This window comes from Panonychus citri, unplaced genomic scaffold (assembly GCF_014898815.1).
Source record: "Panonychus citri isolate SS breed McGregor unplaced genomic scaffold, ASM1489881v1 Contig00104, whole genome shotgun sequence".
NCBI classification, from domain to species: Eukaryota; Metazoa; Arthropoda; class Arachnida; order Trombidiformes; family Tetranychidae; genus Panonychus; species Panonychus citri.
The window spans coordinates 1,088,391-1,110,225 of record NW_026515509.1 but is presented as its reverse complement, the minus strand read 5'-3'; the positions used below and the strand labels follow the sequence as shown (position 1 = coordinate 1,110,225).

Here is a 21,835-nt window from a genome sequence, read left to right as displayed (position 1 = left end):
TTTTCACATGTGATCCATTTATCTGACATCCATTTAACAAATTCAACTAAATAGTTTACAATTTGTGTTTCTTTTTTTTCTCTTCTCAATCAGATATTCATCATCATCTATTGCTAGGATACTAAGGAGCAGCTGATTTCCATAACAGTAGAATTGACATGATTATAGCGGTTGAATTTTGAATCGATTTCACCAGAGGAACCGCCGTTGAAACAAACAATCAACTTATCATTTGGAAATGTTCAATGACTAGACTCAAAAGTTTGAGAATAATGGTTATCCTCAGTGACGATTTCAAGATGATTTTATTATCATTCTTTTTCTTTTCGTCTCCATGAAAATATTATTTTGAGCCTTGGTGGAGATGCGCAGATTTTACTGGATTATTCAAGGTTCAATTACCTCGTAATGGTTATTACAGAATGAAATGTTTACATGTTTCTATTCAGAAACCAGATCAAGATCAGTAGGTGATTATCTTGTCTCTCTTGTTATTTTACTCTTTCTGTTTAATCTTTGTGAAAGTGCATGAGAGAGAGAGAGAGAGAGAGAAAGTGAGACAAGGGCACCATTGATGAACTTGGAAAAAAATCTAATTGGATCATTCAAACAGCTGATTTTCACAAGAGGTTTTGAATTGTCCCATTTTGACGAAATATTAATGAGACAATTCAATTTCAAAGTAGATTCTCAAGCAATAATGAAGACTTTACGATTTTTTTCATCAATTGTTCGAGAGTAAGATTCGATAAGGTTTGATAGGATTCGATTCCATTTTGTGGTTACAATTTAATTTAATGTAAATTTTTCTTTCCAGATCAATTCAAATATTGACCTGGAACTGATTTTTCATCTTTTTTGACTGTTAAAACAAATTCAGAACGATAATCATTGAGAGCCATCTAAATACTTACAATCTCTGGGGATCTTTTATTATTATTCTGTTGATGTTTCTATCATCTCTAACCCAAAAGTCTTGCAGAGAATGCGTAAAGTTGTACCGGTCTTCAATTCTAAATGTAAGTAAAATAGAAAGAGAAAATGATGATAAGGGAGCAAGTTAGAAGGAAAAGAAAAGAGAGACTTTCAGTATTGATGAAATGAGGAAAAGATGAAGAAAAGGTTTCCTCTTTTTTCCTGCAGTATTTTTATATCGACTGTTTAATATTAACGGACTTGGTTGGATAACTCCCACTTCACCTCACCCGTTTCTCTCTCTCTCTCTCTCTCACTCGCATTATCTTCCACTTTCCCTCTACCTCTTGAGACTATAACCGAAGTGACCAGCCGTTGACTCTCCTTTTCCCGCTTCTCTCTCACTCTCTTTCTCTCTCTGTGTTTATCATCACTTTCATCATTTCAAATTCAAATAACAACAACAACCTCACCTTCAAAAAGGTTGAAAATACTGTGCCAACGTTTAACCCTGTTTTTCATGTTCATTGTCAAATTATTACTACACCTAAGGAACCATTTTGCCAATTACTGGATTAACTGTCAATTTATTTGATTACCAATTACCATCAGGATTTATACCAAAATTTTTGGACAATATCTCAACATATCACAAGGAAATACTATTATTTATGTATAAAGACCAACAACAACAACGTAATTATTATTTCAACTTTAACATTAACTTTTCTCTTTCTGGGTCACCTTGTTTATTTTGATTCGCTACCTGACAGAATCAAACGCAACGAAACTCTCAACTTACTTTTTTTCTCTCTCTCTCTCTCTCTCTCTCTCTCTCTTTCGTGAACGTCAATATTTTGGAAACGATTTGAATACGATAATTTCAGGTAAGAGAATATCAAATTCGATTAATATTACTGTTGATTATTTCCAATGAATTTCTCTTTGGGTTTATTATATTTTCTTGTCAGTTTTTGTCTCATCTTCTAGTTTTTATTGCAATTTGGTGATAATCATGACAACACCCTGAGTATGTATAAAATTGAATTTTATCTCTACCTGAGTTTGCCTCATGATTATCTCCAAACAGCCAGAATCGTTCTTCGTCTGATTCTGACCTCCTTCTCCTATGTAAGTTTCCTAAATGATTATTGTTTTTCTCCCTTTTTTTCTCACTCCTAATGGTTTAATCAATTCTCCCTCTTTTCACTCTCACTCTCATTCTACTTTCTAATTGTCTTTGTTGATTTGGTTTCTCTCAATTGACTTTTCCAATTGATTATTTCAATTGAATCCTGTTGTCACTCATTTACCTTACCAACAATTACATTCATTATCCTTTAACTGGATTAACTTAATTGTAAAATTTACCATTGTTATCTAATCCTTTATTTGGGTTATCAGGTTTTCATCTTATCCATATTTAAATCTTATTCATCATTTCTTACTCATCTTATATTTCAAACTTCCCATGAAATTAATACTCACAAAATGTCAAAATAATTAACTTTCATGTTCAGTCTAACATTCAATCCTAAACTAGTTGATCAGTTAATTGATGGTGATGATGATGATTAAATGGTAAACAATCTATGAGTTATTCCCTTTAAATCCTAATACATTTTTCTCAATCCAATGACATTTGATTTCTACCTTCAGTTTATGATTAGAAATTAATTTCCAATTTATCTTGATTGTGATTCTGGTTTTCCTTCAATTTTTACACCATGAATCAAATTAGATTTTAAAAAAATCCCTGATTACCTGTCATCCATTATCTTCAAGGATCTTCCTACATCGTCCATTATCATCATTGTAATTTCATCATCATCATCATCACACTTATCATCTTAATTAGTTTTAAATTTATCTTACCAAAGATCAATCTTGATCAACTTTCTGATATTCATTCAAGGCTGGTCAACAATTAAGGTAATAGTTTGAACAATTTAATTTAATAAACACCAATTTTTCATCATGATCAACTGATTTAAAGTCACGAAATTACAATTAACTGTTCACTTTTTTGATTATGACTTGATTGTTACAATCAATTTGAATATAAACATATTAACGACACGAGGCTGCCACAAGTTAATATGTTTTGTTTTGTATTACCTGTTAATCAAATTACTTTGATTAACAATTAATTTGATTGTTTACCGTTTTTACTGAATGATAAGTTAATTATTGTGTCAATAACATGAAGCTGCAGTTGATTGTTACACGTAAATTCAATTGATTAATTAATTGTGGCTCATTGTATACATTGATATAACTTTTTTTTGAGCCAGAAATCAACTAATTGTTAATCATCAATAGTTTCATTCATATTTCATTGACCTTTTAACTAACTTAATTGATTAATATTATTTATCTCAACTGATTGGACTAGATTTCATGATGTTGATTATGATTAAGAAACATGAAACCCTTTATAGCCAAAATTGATTGATAGTTAAATTGAATTTCCATTAATTGTTCACTTGATTATTATTTAATTTATTGGAACCATGGTGATTAAATAAACCAAAATCTAATCAATGTAAACTTTTATTTTTTTTCCTCCATTGTCACAATTAACTTAATTGTCAACCCTTTTCAATTCCGCCAAGTCGTTTACATTGATTAGCTTGAGGCAAATTTAATTATTACAAAAACATGAACACAATTAGATTTAATTGTGAACAATTTGGTTAGAATCAATTTATCCTCAACAATTTCAACTCAGTTGCTAATATTAAATGATGAACAATTTTTCAATCAAATTGTAATCATTGGAATAATTTTATTCCAAGTTGATTGATTAATTTCATGATTAATTTCATGGCTTCAGATTGATTCATTTATCTCATGAGATTTCATCATGAATCCATGTTAAGAAGCATAAGAAATTAAATGGAAAACTTTTCTAATTGTGATTAATCTGATTACCTCTGGAACTAGAAAAATCCCTTTGTTACAATTAACAATTAATAAACAACTCGAGCCTTGATTAATAGAAGATTTAATTTAAAAAAAAACTAATCATTATATTCAACACAATCAACAAACCCAATCAACACCAAAAGTAATTAAACTGATTGTTGATCAATAATAATAAAAGTGTGCGGTTAGTTTGTTATTATTTTTGTAACCAATTTTAAATTGTTTACACTTGATTAGATTTGGTTTATATTAAATTTGAATGCATGATAAACAATAATCATCATGATCAACAATTAAATGGTTAACAATCAACAATTAATGAATAATGATAATAATAATAATATTGAACAATTAAACAATAACTATTATAATAAAAGTAAAAGTCAAACCTTAATTTTTACCAATGATTGAAAAGTGAAAGTTTTCATATTGGTTGAGATATGTGACAATTATTATTAATATTTAACAATTAACTCGTTCAATTAAATTGTTGATTAAGAATAAGAAGAAGAAAAAAAATCAATTTAATTAAGATGTTAATCACTTTTTTCTCTCTCATCTTATTCAGATAGACCAATGAACTATCAACAGTAGTTGATTATAATTCAAACAATCAAGTTGATTATCCATTCATTGGCCATTAATTGTTTACCTGGATTTTGTTGATTACACCTTTTTTTAAATATAATACAACAATGGATTATGATGATTATGTTTAATCTTGATCCTCTCACGTTCATTGATTTCCGAGTACAATTTAATTCAGTTACATTGTTTACCTTTAAATCATAAAGTTTTTTTTCTCGTGAGATTAATGATTTAATTCAATCTAATTCTTAATCTCATCTTTTTTTGTTCATCAACTTGTGTCACCGATAAACAAAAGAGTTAATTAATTATCTCTCTCTCTCTCTCTCTCTCTCTCTCTCTCTCTCTCTCTCTCTCTCTCTCTCTTAATCTTAATCTTTTTGATTAGCTTAATCTAATACGTTGTAACCTAATTTGCCTCTTGATTGTCGTACCTGATTAACAATTATCACTCAATATCATCATCATGATTAACATCGTCAACTTATATTACTTGTTAATCTTTGATGTTGGTCTTAGATTTTGATTGTTGAGTTAATTGTGATAACTATTTTGAGATAAATTTACTCACAATTTAGCCTAATTGTCAATTAATTTAAACTGTTGTGGTTAATTTAGATCAACCATTTAATTTGTCTTAATCATAAATCTATCAAATTTGTGTGTTATAATATATTTACTTTTCTCATTGGTTAACAATTAATTAATTGTTACCTTTTCCTCAATTTCTTGACCACACTAATCATTTTGACTTTACCTTTGGGCACTCCTAATAGTTTATTAGTTTTAGTTAATTAATTGTTACAATATTAGTTAATTTTTTGTTTTCTCTTGAAAAATTGTTAATCAACTAATTTAATTTAATTGCTTATCCTTAATTTGGTTTAAATTGCCTGATCTTTACCCTCTTGTCTGGTAAAGTAATCATTTCAATCAATCCAATCATTTAACTTGCCCTACAATCACAATTAAGTTTAAATTGTTTCCAAAACCAATATTAATAATATTCAACAATCAATCCTTAATTAGCCAACAGCAATCAACAATTTACCTCTTTTTTTAATTTGATTTGATTCTGTTTAGTTTAAAAAGAAAATTTAATTTTTAATCAAATTGCTCTATTATAAAACATAATCATGTGAGGTCTTAATTACACTCAACAATTAAATCATCACAATCATAACTAATTACGATTAAAAAGTAATAGTGAGAAGATTAAATTATTGACTAACTGTTTCTGCTTAACAATCAATGTAAACGTTTCCGGATTTATTAATAATTACATTGGTTCCAGGTTTTATATTACATTAAATAGTTAATATTGTTTAATGATTGACGAGAAAATTAATCAATCAATAAACTTTACAATTAAATTTATTGGCTCACTGATAATCATTACAAATTAACTGGATTAATTGTTAATTGATGAGAAGTTTTTTCTTATTTCCTTATATTTATGTTTGAATATTTTTCTGTTTCTAGATAAGTAAGTTCATCTCTCTGTCTACTGGTCAACAGCTAACATTGACCTTGGTCAGTAAGAGTAACTGACCAACCCACTTACAAGTCTTAGCTATTTCCTCCCCTCAGGCTATTGATTTTATTTTTAGACATGATGGTCAAGGTTTAGCTCTCTCTTTCCCTGGTCATTGGATATTTCTGGTTAACATTTAAACCAGATTAGGTGAATCAATTGATCTGATTTGATTTCTAATCAGTCTTTGAACCTGATTTAATCTGATAATTAAGACTAATCATGAAAAAGATCACAGCTACCATGAAGTCAATTTGCTTTTTCGTGTTAAATTTTATCATTTTTCTTTGTGGCTCCCGATTGTTGGGATAATTTTGTTTACCGGAAATACTTTAGATGAAGAAGAGGATGTGGGTAAGGATGGAAAAAGAAGATAGTAAATATTTGAAATTCTCTGATGATTTAGATTCCATTGATACTCTCACCGAATCTTAATCATTTTCTATTGGTAAACAATCTACTGCTTCATCATTATTTCTCTCTCGCTCTATCTCTTCCTGTTTTTATTCATTTGACAAGATTCTCGGTATTCATCATGTAAATATTGTGCTGTGTAAGTATTTATATTGATTTTCATTGTTGATCATATTCAGAATGAAACTGATTGAATTGATTCATTGTGACAAATACAGATAAACAGATAAGCTGAAAAGGCTCAACCCAAACTCTCATATCCATAGTGTGTTGTTTATGGTGGTTTTTACATGTGATTGTCATGGATGTGATATTTTTTGCTGGGATAACCCTGAAAATGGATGATAATGAAGGAAGAGGATCAAGATAAGGAAGAGACTCTGCACAATGATGATAATAATAGTACATGATACTGTTAATTGTAGAGAGACTCAGAGAGATGAAGATGGAAAGAGAGAGAGAAAGATGAATGAAATGATTACTTTGATGATGCGGATGAAGATGAAGAGATTGCAATCCATTCATCTTGTATTGCTCTTTTGTCGATGTATCTGATCATCATCATCTTCTTCTTCTTCATACTCTCTTTCCATTTTTTGTTTCTTTCGTTCCTCCTTCTTCTTTGTCTTTCATCTTCCTTATCCTTTCCTACTCCTTCCTCTTCCGTTCCTTTTAAATGATGTTACCAATTTTTTTTTCTCCATCGAACTTTTTTTTCTTCTTCTCAAATGAATTTTGTTTTTCCATTTCAATGTTACCAGAAAAACAACAACCTATCATCAGCTGATAAGTAGTTTCATCATCTCCATCATTATACTTGTCTACTTACATCCTCATCTTTACAATACTAATATATATTTGTCATCCACCCTGACTTTTTATCATTGGAAACCTTTCATTTGAATTGTTATCATCTTTCACAGGGAAACAATTCAATGTTAATCACAGGGTGGTGATAGTTGATTGTTGCTGTAAAATTTCAAGACACAATTACAATCGCAATCAACTGATCAAAATCTAAATTGTCTACTAATTGTTAGCTTTTTTTATTCACAATAAAATCTATTGATTATTATCTCGAGTATAAAATTCAAAAGTTATCCATTTATGATGATAAGTTAATCAACTGAAGATGTTGATTAACGTTCACCCCCTTGGATATCACAATTTAAATGATGAAAATTGAGATACAATTAACTGATTGATGATGAACAGAATCAAATTGCATGTAAATTAACTGATTAAACTTATGCGAATGATTAACTTGATTATAACGGTAAAATCTTAAATACAATTAAATGTGATTCATTGTTAATTGTTTGTTATTTTTTCATCAATTATCATCATTAATAAATCACTAAAAAAGTTTTGATACAATTCAATTCAATTGTTATTGATAATTTTTTTGTATCATTTAAATATATTTATCATGTTGATCAATCCAATGAACTTAAATCGTGATTGACCTGAAATAATGTTAATCAAAACAATATCAATAATAATATCACAATAATAATACAATTTAATCATCTATTATTATCAAGATTATCCAACCCATTGTATTAAGAGATATTAATCTGATCAGATTTCATGTAAAAACCAAAAGATTCATTCTCTATCATGAAAATGAATATTTTTACCTGAATCCAATTAAATCAAGGTTTTTAATGTCTATTTATGTATCATCATCATCATCATCATCATCATCGTCATCTTGATTATCAACAATCAATAACTTTCATCGCTTTTATTGATCAATAAGTTTCATTTTTTGTTTGTTTGATCAATGGAAAGTGATAATTTCATCAATCAGATTAATCTGATAGGCAAAATGAATATCCTTCAATTCAATGTCAATATATTTTGATTATCTTATAATATGATAAATATTAGATATAAAGATGAAGATGAAGATGAGGATGATTAAAATAAGGGTGTTGATGGGAAGATGATGCTGATATTGAAAGGATAAACTCATTGGACCGTAAGAGTAGTAATTTTTTTTTTCTTTGCCATTACATCATTAATACAAACATTGCCTCTGGAGATAAACAAGATGATGAGGATGCTGATAATTCCCATAATGATGATGTAATCCAATGATAATAACGGGTTTCCTTGTTTATAACCAACACATTAACCCACTTACCTGTTATTAAAAAGTTATTATATTAGTTTTTCATTTGGAAAATATTGAAAAAAAAACTTTCTGATGAAGATCAACACTCATGTAGATTAAATTTGATGATTACAGATGCCTAATGGATTAAGAGTTAATCTCAGTATAAAAGGAAATTCAATTTCAATGGATTCTCAACATAATTACATGTTCTCATCACTTCTACCTTGTTTATTAACTCTTCTTCCTCCTCCACCCTCCTTGAAGATACTCTTCCTCTCCCATCATCTCTCTCTCTCTCTCTCTCTCTCTCTCTCTCTCTCTCTCTCTCTCTCATCACTACTTTTGCTGGTGATTTATGTTGATTACCACCAATTGATTAAGTGTAACTTAAATCATTTCCATCATTGGTCACACTAATTTTCATGCTTCCTTAAAATACTAAACGGAAAAGTTTACTTGATTCTTTTTCTGAAGAAACAACAAAAAAAAACTGACCTCAGGTCACTTGTTTTGTTGTTGTTTTCATTATTGATGATACGTTGTCTTACCTTTGCTTACCTGTTTTTTTCACAATCATACCCGATCATTAACAATGAATTTTAATTATCAATAAACCAGGGGTCATATTTTGGTTTCTTTTTTGTTTCCAATTACCTTGTTGGTCAATACCTTGACCACAGCATGATATGGAAATACACACAGAGGGAGAGAGATTTGAATAATATAATAACATTTTCTGAAGGGATGACCAGGAATTAATTGTAGTCTATTTTTTTACAAGTAAAGAAACAACAACACTAACCCAGGAAACGGAAATGATAATAATATTTACCTTGAAAGTTGAAAAAAAAACCATAATAAAAACCAACATAAGGTTGACCCGGAAATAGTTTCCTAACAATATTGTAATTAAATTGATTATAATCGTTGTCATAGCTAAAACAATTAACTTGAAATTGTGAAAACAATTAACTCAAGTTAATCATAGTAATTACAGTTAGTATATTTTGTAATTAACGATCAACTGATTACTCTTGAACTGGATTAAAACGCTAAGCAAAAAGTAAATTATCAAACAATTAACCTTGAGACTTTTACTTTCTTTAACCTTTTACCCTAAGGGTAAAAATCAATCGATTAACCCACTTTTCCCTTGTTGTTGATAAACAAATATAAATAAATCCTAAGAGAAATCAGATTATCAAACATTTGATGATTAACTTTAATTGTATCTTTTTTTGCTTCTTTCATCATAACAGATTCACAATCCTAACAATTAACTCAAATTGTAACTCTCTCACATTGGTGATTTACATTGACAATGAAAACATTGAATTGGATACAAAATATGAATCACTGATGAAATTATCATGAGAAATCAAATATAACCTTTGGGAATCAATTACAATCATCTCGATATTGAATTGATATGAATCATCATCATGTTGGTAATCAGTTAATCATTGAAAAACGAATATAAGAAAATCTCTCTCAAGGTAAACATTATCTTTTGAAACGTTTTCTTTTCTCATTTACTCACCAAACAACTCACCTTTTATCATGATGATGATCATGTTTGTAAGTGAGTAAGTGAGTGGAGTGAGTGGAGTGAGTGGAGTGAGTCAAAACTTTATCAGTTTACCGTAAGACGTTGATAAGCTCAGGTAATCATGTTGTTATCAAGTTACAGTCCCACACAAAAACAATCATCATCCTGATAACACACTCACACACAATAAAGGTAAACAAACATTATCATCACTCTCACTTTTTTTTTCTTCTTCTTTTATCATCTCACTCATGTTACTCACACACACACACTCACAATTGATGGAGATTAGTCTAACAAATAATCAACAGGTAAAACCAGTGTCGTTTTTCAATGAACAGTAACAACAACAAATATTAAGTTAATTGTTTAGATTAACTTACCTTATTGATTTGAAAATTTGTTTAATCATCTTTACAAAATGTTTGTTTGTTAATCAACTTTAATTACAATTGATGTTACCTCATCATCTCATGTTAATAAGTGTTTACTTGTGTGAGTAAATGATGAAATATCAATGATGGACAATTTGTGAACTCGTGCCAACATCATTTTCAAATGTTCATCTTCAAGTAGAATCTTGTTTTCTTTTTTTCCTCATCTTCATCTTCATCCCTTACTCTCTCACTTTCTCTGTTATATAACATGGACTCAAGTCAAAAGATCTAAACTTCGTTTCTCTCTTTTATCATCTTCCTCTCCATCCTCATCTCTCTCTCTTTCTGTGTACTTTTAATCTTCTCTTTATCCTCTACCCTCTATCTTCCTTCTAGGCCTACGATATATTTACTATCGCCCTCTCCCTCTCTTCTCATCCTTATTTTCATCCTCATCTTCCTCTTCGTCCCAAACCCATAGTCTATTAAGACTCCGTAGATATTAGATGATCTTTCTTGTACTAACTTGAGGCCACCAACAATCAACCATTAAAATTAGAGCGAAACTTTTTCTTCTTAATCCTAATCTTAATCTTTTCTTGTTTTTCTTTGTTACTTTCTCTCTTTGTTTATGTTTATTTTTCTCATCACATTTGTTCATCTAAATGGTTAATATCATCACACCAGTGACACCAATCAACTTGATTGTTTTGGAATAATCAATTATTCAAAGAATTAAAGTTTCAAAAGTTATTCAATTTAAAGAGGAAAACAAAAAGACAATGACCAGTGACATTGGATTGACCACAAGTAATAAACAATTAGTGTCTCAACAAAACCATCAGGATAGTTGTAAAAAGATCAACAGTCCAAGTGAAACCATGAAAGAGGAAAATAGTGAGGATTATGTAAACAATACGATCGCCTCGAATGTCCAAAATGGTCAACAAGTTCGACACCTCGAACCTCGACCATTTCGTCCATTTAAATCATCAGAGGAATATCTTTATGCTATGAAGGAAGATCTTGCCGAATGGTTAAATGCCCTTTACAATTTAAGCATAAATGTTGACAATTTCATGGAAAAACTGGAAACTGGTGTAATACTTTGCAGGTAATTAACTAATTGCTTACAATTAACTTTCTATCTCATATCTTTTACCTTTAATTACTTTGTCCTAATAATCCCAAATAATATCACTAATCCATTTGCTATTCATTGTTGTTGTTGTAATAGTTTTGTGCTTTTGCCTTGAAAATATTTTTGTTACAATTAACTAATTGTTGACTATTTGGTAACCATAATCAACTTATAATCTTGATTATCAATTTAACTAGAATGTAAAATATGATTGCATTGACTTTTCCTTTTACTTGGTTTACTTAAATTGTTTTTGGTTTATATTTAATTTAGTTAATTAGTTAATGCACAATTTAGTTGATTACTTGGACTCTGACCGATGGTTAATAATTAATGATGAAATGTTAAATAAGAAAGTGATTAACTTGATGAACTGAATTAATGATTAGCTTAATTCATCAATGAAAACGATTCCAAGAATTGGATTTATTTTCTTTACATTTAATTGTTTAGGTTTATTTACCTTTTAATTGTTGATTGGTTTTCGTTGATTGTTATATTACAATAATAACAATTAAAAGATGAACCTTAACAGTTACTTATTGTTTGCTAACTACAAACGCTCAATGGTGACAATTAACACTTTTTTCAATTGATTTGGTAAAGGAATGACAATATTATCACCTATTGGTGACAATTAACTAATTGTGATGGCCAATAAATGATACAAATGACAATTTTGATAACAATTAACTTTATTGTGAATAGGAAATCCTTTTGCACCCTTTGATTTTCATTTGGACAACAATTAACTAATCAACTTTCAGCATCTTTATTACAATGTATTCACCTTATTTTGTTTCCTTAATTGTTGTTAAATTGTAATATTTTTTTCGTAATTTATTTAACAACAATTAACATATTGTCAACCCTCCAAGATGATGATCATCTTTGCTTCCTATTTGATTGTTAATGATTGAAAATAAATCACTAAACAATTTGGTTCCCAGTTTATTCAATAATCAACTTCATTGGTTAATTGTTGCCAAATTGGCAGAAAAAAAATCTTACTTTGTGGTTAAAATTGATTACAATTAGTTAATTTTATCGTAATTTTTTCTTCCTCCTAATCATTTTATTATTATATTTAATTTAGTCGGTAAAGTGATTAGTCAAATTGTTTGATTATATTGTTGATTACGATTGAAACCAGAAATGGATTAACTCAGTGTTATATTAATAGTAATAACTAAATTTAATTGTCACAATTATTTGAACGGGAAATTGAATCAAAGTTAATTGTTGAGCTATTCAATAAGTCAATGGTCTTTGAATCAATATTGATTAATTTTCAATGAGTTGATTGTTAATTGTTGAGAGGATAATTTGATTCTTTTTTTTGTGTTGAGAAATTTGATCAACAATTAACTTTAACTTGTCAACTTGAATGTTAATTGTCAGAGTGATGAGGAAAATAGGAGGAGATATCGGAGTGGGTTTCTATTAACATAGCGGGTTTTTTGTTTGACCTTCAGGTCTTGGGTGGGAGAGAGCGGGTTCTTATTGATGGTCAGTACTGTGGCTCTTTCAGTGTAAATATTAGTACTTTTTAGTTGAATCTACAAAATGTAAGGTCAAATTGTCACTCAGCGGGAATTTGACGGGACCGTCGATTCTGAAGCCAATTGAAATGCTACATAGCAAATGATTGTTAACATTAAATTGAAGGCGAACAAAAAATAAAGAAAAGAAATCTCATCTTTCCTCTCGTCATCCTCATCTTCTGCTTCTCATCAATGCCTAAAAAAGGTCTCTCTCTCTCTTATCTTCCTCTTTCTTTTCATCTCTCTCTCTCTCTCTCTCTCTCTCTCTCTCTCTCTCTCTCTCTCTCTCTCTCTCTGTACTTTCCTTCATCTTCTCATTTATTCTTGGCTGTTCTTTGCTCTTTCATCTTTATCTCTTGAAGAAAAAGAGAAAAGCAAAGTTGATGAGATGAAGATGATTTGGATGAGAGAGAGAAGAGATTTTTAAATATGACCTGAACTGTTAACTCTCCGCCCTGGTTATTAATGGATGGAAGAGAAAAAACTGTAAGTTCGACGAAGCAAAAAAAGTCTCTTTCATTTAGTATTTTTATTCCAGAGATGAGAAGGAGGATGAAGATGAAGTGTAAGATGTTTCGTAATGATCAGTATCATCATCTTAGTTTATATTCCCATGAAACTACTGTATTTAGCATCCATGTTCATCATCAAAATAATGATGATGATGATGATGGTGACCTGATGTTAAATGACAAAATAACCTCTTGGATCCAAAGTTTACAAAATCAAATTTTGATTACATATTCTGACTTGAATTGAGTTTAAACATTAGTGTCAATCAATGCAAATATGAATTATTGTATTTACTCAATAACAATTATGATGGACAAAAGGTGGACAATGAAATTCATTACGAGGCAAAAGGGAGTAATGGAGAAAAAGATGAAAAAGATTGGAAAGAAGAGAAAAACTTTCTGACCAATGGCCAGTGACCAATGGAAAATGATGATGATCCATTTTCATTTCTAGTGTCATCGTATCTTTGTCTTCATCTTTGACAATCATCCACTCTTTCAAAAGGGAGAGTCAAAATCTCTCTCAAAGATTCGCCCTTTTATTAATAACATTATCTCTCTCTCTCTCTCTCTCTCTCTCGCCAAAAACAAACTTTGCTTGACCAAACAAACTTGAAAACATTTATCATGACATTCATCATGAAAGATGATGAAAAGATACACCTCCCACTCTCACTAACCTTTTCCACCTTTACTCCCCATTATCACTGACCAATAACATCGTGTAGGTGATGATGATGATAAATGAGATAAAATGATGATCTATTAATGGAACATTTTGTTTTCTTTTTCTTTTTCTCTTTAATCTCTCTCACAGACACGCCAACAATATAATCAGAAAGGCTCGAGCCAATCCTAATCTTGTCAATAATCATTCTGGTGGCAGCGGTGGTACTAATCCTAATCATGGTTCTATTCCCATTGAAAAGGAGTTATCATTTCGTGCGGATGTTAATCCGGGCACTTTTCATGCTCGTGATAATGTTTCCAATTTCATCTCATGGTGTCGAAAACTCGGTATCATGGAGTGTCTCTTATTCGAGACCGATGATCTTGTCCTTCGAAAAAACGAGAAATCATTCATTCTCTGTCTTCTTGAAATCGCTCGACAAGGAACCAAAATCGGTATGATCGCACCAATGTTGATCCAATTAGAACAAGAAATTGATCGAGAAATCGCTCAAGACGCTCAATCATCTATCGAAAACGATAAACTGACCACTACAACTAAAGGTAAAGATGAAATTTCTTCATCATCCACGCCCATCACATCGGACGATAATAAAGAGAATCGCAAAGCACTCGAATCGATGAAAAATCTTCACGAAATGGTAAGAAAAATATTCGAAGTTCTATCATTTTTTTTCGAAAATTCAAAATTTCGAATATTTTTTTCTTTCTCTTTATAAACAATTTAATCTCCTACAAGATTAACAATGAATTAAATTCAATTTGGATAATCCATCATCTCAATCTAATGATAATTAATACTGTTGATTAATTTTCTCCAGGCTTAATCAATCAATTAACCTTTTTTATTAATCAACTTTGATTCTTTTAAATAATTCACTTAAATTCTATCTAAATGAGTATTCAATTAATCAATTAACTTGTAATTAGTAAATAAGATAATTATTACATGTCAGAAAGATGATCTAATATGATTACTAACAATTTAACTTTAATTGTCAACCTGATGATGATGATTAACCTTTTTTTATTTCTTACCCAAGGATAATCAACAATAGGAACATGATCTTGCATCATGATTAAAATGTTAATTGTCAACAATCAACGAATCATAAAAATTGATCAAACTAAACCAATAAGTAAATACACATTTCTAACCCTGTTGATTGTGTGTTTACAATCAATTTAAAGCATGACAATTAAATCAACAAAGATTCAATATTGTTAATCCTAAAGACAGAAACCACAAAAATTACAATTTCCGTTTTAATCAACAATTTAAATCAACTTTTATTTACCATTAAGATTAACCTTGACTATCATTGACACTCCACCCTTCAGTTAACCCACCGCCTCCATCATCATCATCATCATCTTTTGTTGTCCATTCAAATCCATAATGATGAAGCATATGTAACAATCAACTAATCATTTCCATCCATCAGTAAACAATTTAACCCACCGTTAACATCCCACTCCTCCTCATCACCCACCGTCATGATAATAGTATGAATTTTGATGAGCTACTATTTTTTCATAGCTAATCAATAATTGATTTGATTGTTTGATCTAATGGTTTGGATATTAATGAATTTAAATTGTCTTGTTAATCATTGTGATATTTAAATGGTTGGTTAATCATGATGATTGAAGGTCTTGACCTAACGTTCAATTTGCTTTCAATTTAATCATGTTGTAACTTTTTTCTTGGTAACAATTAACTAATTCAAGATGATTCAATTGATTAGTTTTGGTTTCATTATTTAATTCAGTTTATGTTTATGTCTACCTTTTAATTGTTTTATTAACTTTTTTTTTTCCTTGATTGTTATTTAATTCAATCTGATTTACATAACCAGTTCAATGGTAACAAACTTTAATTGTTGGTTAATAATAATTAACCATATTATGACTTGGGTGTTACAATTATGATTAAATTGATTATCATCATCTGAATATTATTTTGTGTCTAAATTGTTTCAATATTAGTTGATTGTTGATGATTTTTATTTTGATTGATTATCAATCCAAGTTAATCACTTTACCCTTTTGGATTAAGATAGATTTAGATTTATCATTTGTGTTAATTGTTGAGTTTTCATCATCATTTCTGGTGATTAACAAAAACCACCCAATCACAATTAACTTGTTGTTAACTAATTGTCTTGATTGTATAGCTGTGAACAATTTAAATGTTATCTTGATTGTAACAATTAAGAGAGGGAAAAGGTTGGTTAGAATTGAAAGTGAAAAGTTAAATGATTAACCTTAATTAACTTGTTAATTGTCTTGATACGATATGATTATCTGTATACTAATTGTAATTGTTCATCTTTAATTGTGATTAATTTTTTGTTTCTTCTTCTACCTTTACCTTTAATTATCATAATCTAAATCAAATTAATTAGTAGATGAAACTTTTTTGGTCTGTAAGTGATTAAGATTGTGCTTATAATTAGTTAATTAATCTTGATGAGACTAATTAACTTTATCATGTAGTGATTAATTTTGGATTTTTATTCATTTTTTGATTGTAGTGATTAATATTGATTAAACTAAATTAATCAACACTTAACTCTTGACTTTAAGTTTATTTGAATCATTGCAAAAGTTTAATTTTAAGTTTACTATTAAATTGATTGTGAATTAAACAGTTACCATTAAGAAATTAAAAAAAAAGGTTAATTAATTCATATTAACGGTAAAATATGAACCGCAATTAAATGATAATCAATTTAATTGTAATTTCCTGATTTAATAATCAAGGAAGTTCATCTCACCCACCAACTCCCACTTTTAATCATCTTTCAGTTGATCATCATTAACTAATCGTTGATGATCAACAATCAATAAAATTCAATCACAATAAGCAAATAAACATGATTAAAATCCCAAAATCGTAACAATTTACCAACAATTAAGAGACAAAGGATCAACAATTTACAACTCTCAGTGTGAGTATTAACCTTGAAATAAAAAAATCAAATGAAAATTGTTGATTAACTGTAACTGAATCAACTGATTTACAATTTACTTGATTTATCAATGATTCCGGTTGGTCTATGATTGTTAACAATTAGCATACTAAATTAGCAATTGAAGGTCAATTATATTAGTTACAGATCTTAATCATTTAACTTAAATTAGTCTTAATTTAAAAAATTAATCCATTGACTTTGATTTACAACAATTAACTTGAAAATCACAAAAGTCTCCTATCAATTATGATGAATTGATATATTTAAATTGTAGGTCAAATTTTTAATTAGTTTTACAGTTTAAACTTGACAATCAAGTTAACCAGATTTTTGATTGTCAGAATTAAGGTAAATTGTTACAAAAATTGATTAACAGTTAATCATCATCTTTGGTGTAGGTGGTTGTTTTTTATTAACTTTTAATTTTTCCTAAAGGTAATTTAAGATTGAAATCTAATTGTATTATAAGATTAAGTTGATTGTTATTGATTGTAGTACACATCAGGAAGATGATTAACCAACAATTTAACAATTGATCTTAATTTAGCTCCTCTCGTGGTTAGGTGTGTCTCCGTTAATTGTTACTGTAGTTAATTTTTTTCACATTGAGAACAAAAAAAAATAAAAGTTAATCAATTTTCACAATGATCAACAATTTAACTAATCATTTGACCTTAATTTAGTTTTCTCTTTAAATTGATTCTAATAATAATTAACAATTTATTGAGATGATCATTTAAATAGATCAAGAGGAAATGATAATAGACTTTTAAATGATCGTAATGACAATTAATCCAAAAAATTAATTGGGAAAATTGTTCACTTTGATTGGTAAAATCATTGGAAATCTAATTGTGTCAATTGTGATTATACATTGATGATGATTAACTATCACAATTATCAAGTTAATTATGTATTCATAGTTAAAATTATTTCAGATAATTAGTGATTACAATTAAATATTCATTATATTGTTATGTTTACCTTTAAACATGATTAGTGGTTTAATCATTTGGATGATTAACTTTGCTTTTTTTGGGATAAAAAGGTTAATTAATTAAGTCTTCATCATCTTGATTAGTTTGATCATCTTCCTGATTTCTTGATCATCTTTATCCTTAATCATTATCATGATGATGATGATCAACCAATTCAGGTTTCCAATGATTAACTTGCGATGATACAAATTTTGTTTACCTGATTAACCTTGAATCGCAACTGAATCAAATTTAATTATTTTGATTATTGATTAACTGTTTTTTTCCTCACAAGAAAAAACTTGTTCACCCATAAACATACTTACTATTTTGTTGATTAACAATCACAATTAGTTAATTGTTTACCAATGGAAATTGAGTAGCTTATTGAGAAGTTTTTAAATTGTAATTTCTGTTTTTTAATTTTCTATTAATATATTTATATTATAAACTTTTTTTTTAATTCTTGTAATCCATTGGCACGATTTTAATTGTTCTGATTAATTGGATAACAATATATATTAGTGATAATCTTTGATTATATTCAACAATTTTATATTTTGAGATGAAACCAGAACCAAATTTATAATCTGGTGTTAATTTTGTGAACAATTAATTGTTGAACACAAATTCAAACTGGTTAACATTAATTTTAACTCTTAATTGTATTACTATTTAAATAGATGATTAATTGTTGAACAGCAATCAACTAATCAGACTTAATTTCAATATCATCCTTTTGATTATCATCAGTCTATTAATACATGATCACGATTTTGTAATAGATTTTAATTTTGGTCTTTTAGCACAATTAACACACCCAATGTTAATTGTTGTGGTTAAATTGTTACTCTCTCTCTCTCTCTCTCTCTCATCAATAGTTAATGTTAACAATTAAAACAATCTGGTAACTCGGTTAAGTATTGGATTAACTTAAATTGATTGTTAATTGTGATTATAACAAATTCTTTTGTATTTTATGTGCGCTTCTCGTTGCTTTTGAATTCGAGGCCATCGATGGTGTTAGGTTATAATTGGCCTCCTCACGTCGTTACGATTATATCGGTCGTGTGGTGATCGTAAAGAACTGAATTGATTGTCATGAAATTACAAGGAATCCAGAATTTCTTGATTCATTTTTCTTCATTGCTCATCCTATTTAAATGAGTATATTTCTTATTTCAGTCTTTTTATCAACATGAAATTTATTCACACGGAGGTTGATTGAATGCGACCTTTCTTACAGTACACATTCAAATGACCTTTAAATGCGCTCTTGAAGAAATGACCGCAAGTATCTTGAAACTATTTATCCATTAATTTCTGTTAGTCTCTGTATCCTATTTGTCAAAGGGTTAACGGGTCATGAATATTTTGGAAACGGTTGTGAATATCCTTGTATGATTATCTAAATGCGTTCAATTGTTATTCACTATTAAATGTTATTGATTAACTTTGGACAGTTGATGTTGATTAACATAATTTAAGTTAATCACTCTTTTCATTTACTCACGTGTTGGTTAATCAATAACATGAATTTTACAATTAACTATCACTCGGTGATAAAATGAATTGCGTGATTAAAACAAACTAATTTGATTTAGTTTTGTTTCCTTTTACTCTTACACCAGTGGAACAATTAACTAATCATCAAACTAATAATAACCATCAATTTAGGTTAACTTTTTCCCTAATCAACAGCTTGATTAGTTGAAAATTAGAATTGATTCTCTATGATGATTAAATACAATTACAATTTTCACAACAATTAACTTGATTCCTTATTAGTTGATTAAAGTTCAAATTGTTACTACTCAACAATTAAACAATTTGATTACAATCATTTTAATAGTGTTTCCAGTTAGACTTAAATTGTTGATTGATTGTTGATGAATTGATTTTATTTTCCTCCATTTAATAAATCAATACCAAGATTCTTGAAATAATCTTAATTGTTAACCTTGACTTTGTATAAATAATAATAATTTAATCATATTTGGTAATATAAGTGATTAGTTAATTGTGGTTGTAACAATTAAACAATCAAAACGTTTTAACCACTCCTGAAAATATTGATGAGGAAAATTAAGATTTTAACCAAATTAACTTGACCAATTCGTGTTGATTTTTAACATCTAATCAAATTAGATTTAATTGTTATTCACAATTAGACTCAGTACGTGTTGAAGGTGTGCCATTAATATATTTTCAGCAATTAGATCAACAAATAACTTGCTAATTAGTACAAAAAGTAACTTTAATTAGAATCAATGTAAATTGATTGTTATGTTTTCAATTTTTGTCGAAATGAGGATTCAAATTGATTCCTATTAATCAACCAGATCACAATTAGATGTTGATTAATGTTCACCCTCCCACTAATCTGCTCCTCCTCTTCCCACCATGATATTTATCATGATGAATTGACAATCATTGAAACTGAAAGTTCATGATTAGGAAGCTAATTGTGTTTCCACACTGAATTAAGAATAAGAATTGAAAAGTAATCATTATAACCAGTATACCTTTTCTTATGGTTAATTAATTTGATTAACTAGCTTTCTCTCATGTTTCTCGGTTGATTAGCACCAACAATTAACTAAATTATCACCATGATATCAATGATAATAATTATGTTAGGTCAACAATCAAATATTAACAGTTAATTGTAATGGTTTCACTTTAATTTTTACTTTTAAATACACCAATCAAAATGTTAACCATACAAATTGTTGTTTTACCAATAGTAACAATTAGATTTGATTCATAACCGTTTTTTAAATGTTTAATATCTACAATTTACTAAATATTGATTCTTGATTGTTGGTTTAATTATTTTCCAAATGATTAGTTAATTGTAATGATTTTGCTTTTCTCAGTTACAAATTCAATGTTTTCATTTTACTTTACCGTTATTTTTAATTCTCGTCACAATCAACCTTCTAGGCAATTTAACCCTTAAGCAATTTACTAATTGTTGATAAAATATTTTCATCCTCATCCTTTTTATCATCTGAATCTTTATCCTCATCACTTTGCTCATCTTTTAAATATCAATCCTTTTATATAATTGAACCTTTTAAATTGATCTTTTTTTTAACTTGAATTTGTTTCTTTTTTTTCAACAAATCATCAACCAAATTGTTAACTAATAGTCAACAATTAACTAAATCACTTTACTTTATTTTCCCACGTTTAAACTATTTCATTACCTTAATTGTAAACAGGATTTTAATCCGTCATTTTTGATTGCTAATTACAAAGTATATTTACAATTAATCACTAACGTTGATTATGATTATTTATTGTCTTTAATGATTAAGATGATTAACCTTTAAAATTTTTTACTATTAACTGTTGATTATTGGAAATGAAATTTAACAATTTAAATTCAGCAATTGATTCAACTGGTCAGTCAATCTGATTGCTTGACCAAACCTTAAAATAAAAGTTATGGTAACAATTAAATTAACCCTTAAATTGTTTTTCCCTTTACATAATTAATTTAAATGATGAACTAGTTTTCAAACATGCTAATTAACTAAATATATTAATACAACACA

The 21,835-nt window shown here is 28.5% G+C and overlaps 1 protein-coding gene across 9 annotated transcripts in view; it reads left to right on the top strand.

The window, feature by feature from the left end:
* LOC128389001 (uncharacterized protein DDB_G0283357-like) overlaps positions 1 to 21,835 on the top strand; it is a 31,810-nt gene that overhangs the window by 1,756 nt on the left and 8,219 nt on the right. The window contains exons 6-11 of one of the 9 annotated variants that reach the window (XM_053348504.1): positions 94 to 470; positions 818 to 1,019; positions 1,468 to 1,611; positions 1,689 to 1,802; positions 9,761 to 11,541; positions 14,445 to 14,958. In XM_053348504.1, coding sequence (XP_053204479.1) covers positions 11,210 to 11,541; positions 14,445 to 14,958 — 846 coding nt within the window. In that variant the 5' untranslated portion in view covers positions 94 to 470; positions 818 to 1,019; positions 1,468 to 1,611; positions 1,689 to 1,802; positions 9,761 to 11,209. Of the gene's footprint in view, positions 1 to 93; positions 471 to 817; positions 1,020 to 1,467; positions 1,803 to 9,760; positions 11,542 to 14,444; positions 14,959 to 21,835 lie in introns of all 9 variants that reach the window. The other 8 variants (XM_053348503.1, XM_053348506.1, XM_053348502.1 and 5 more) reach the window with 8 other exon arrangements.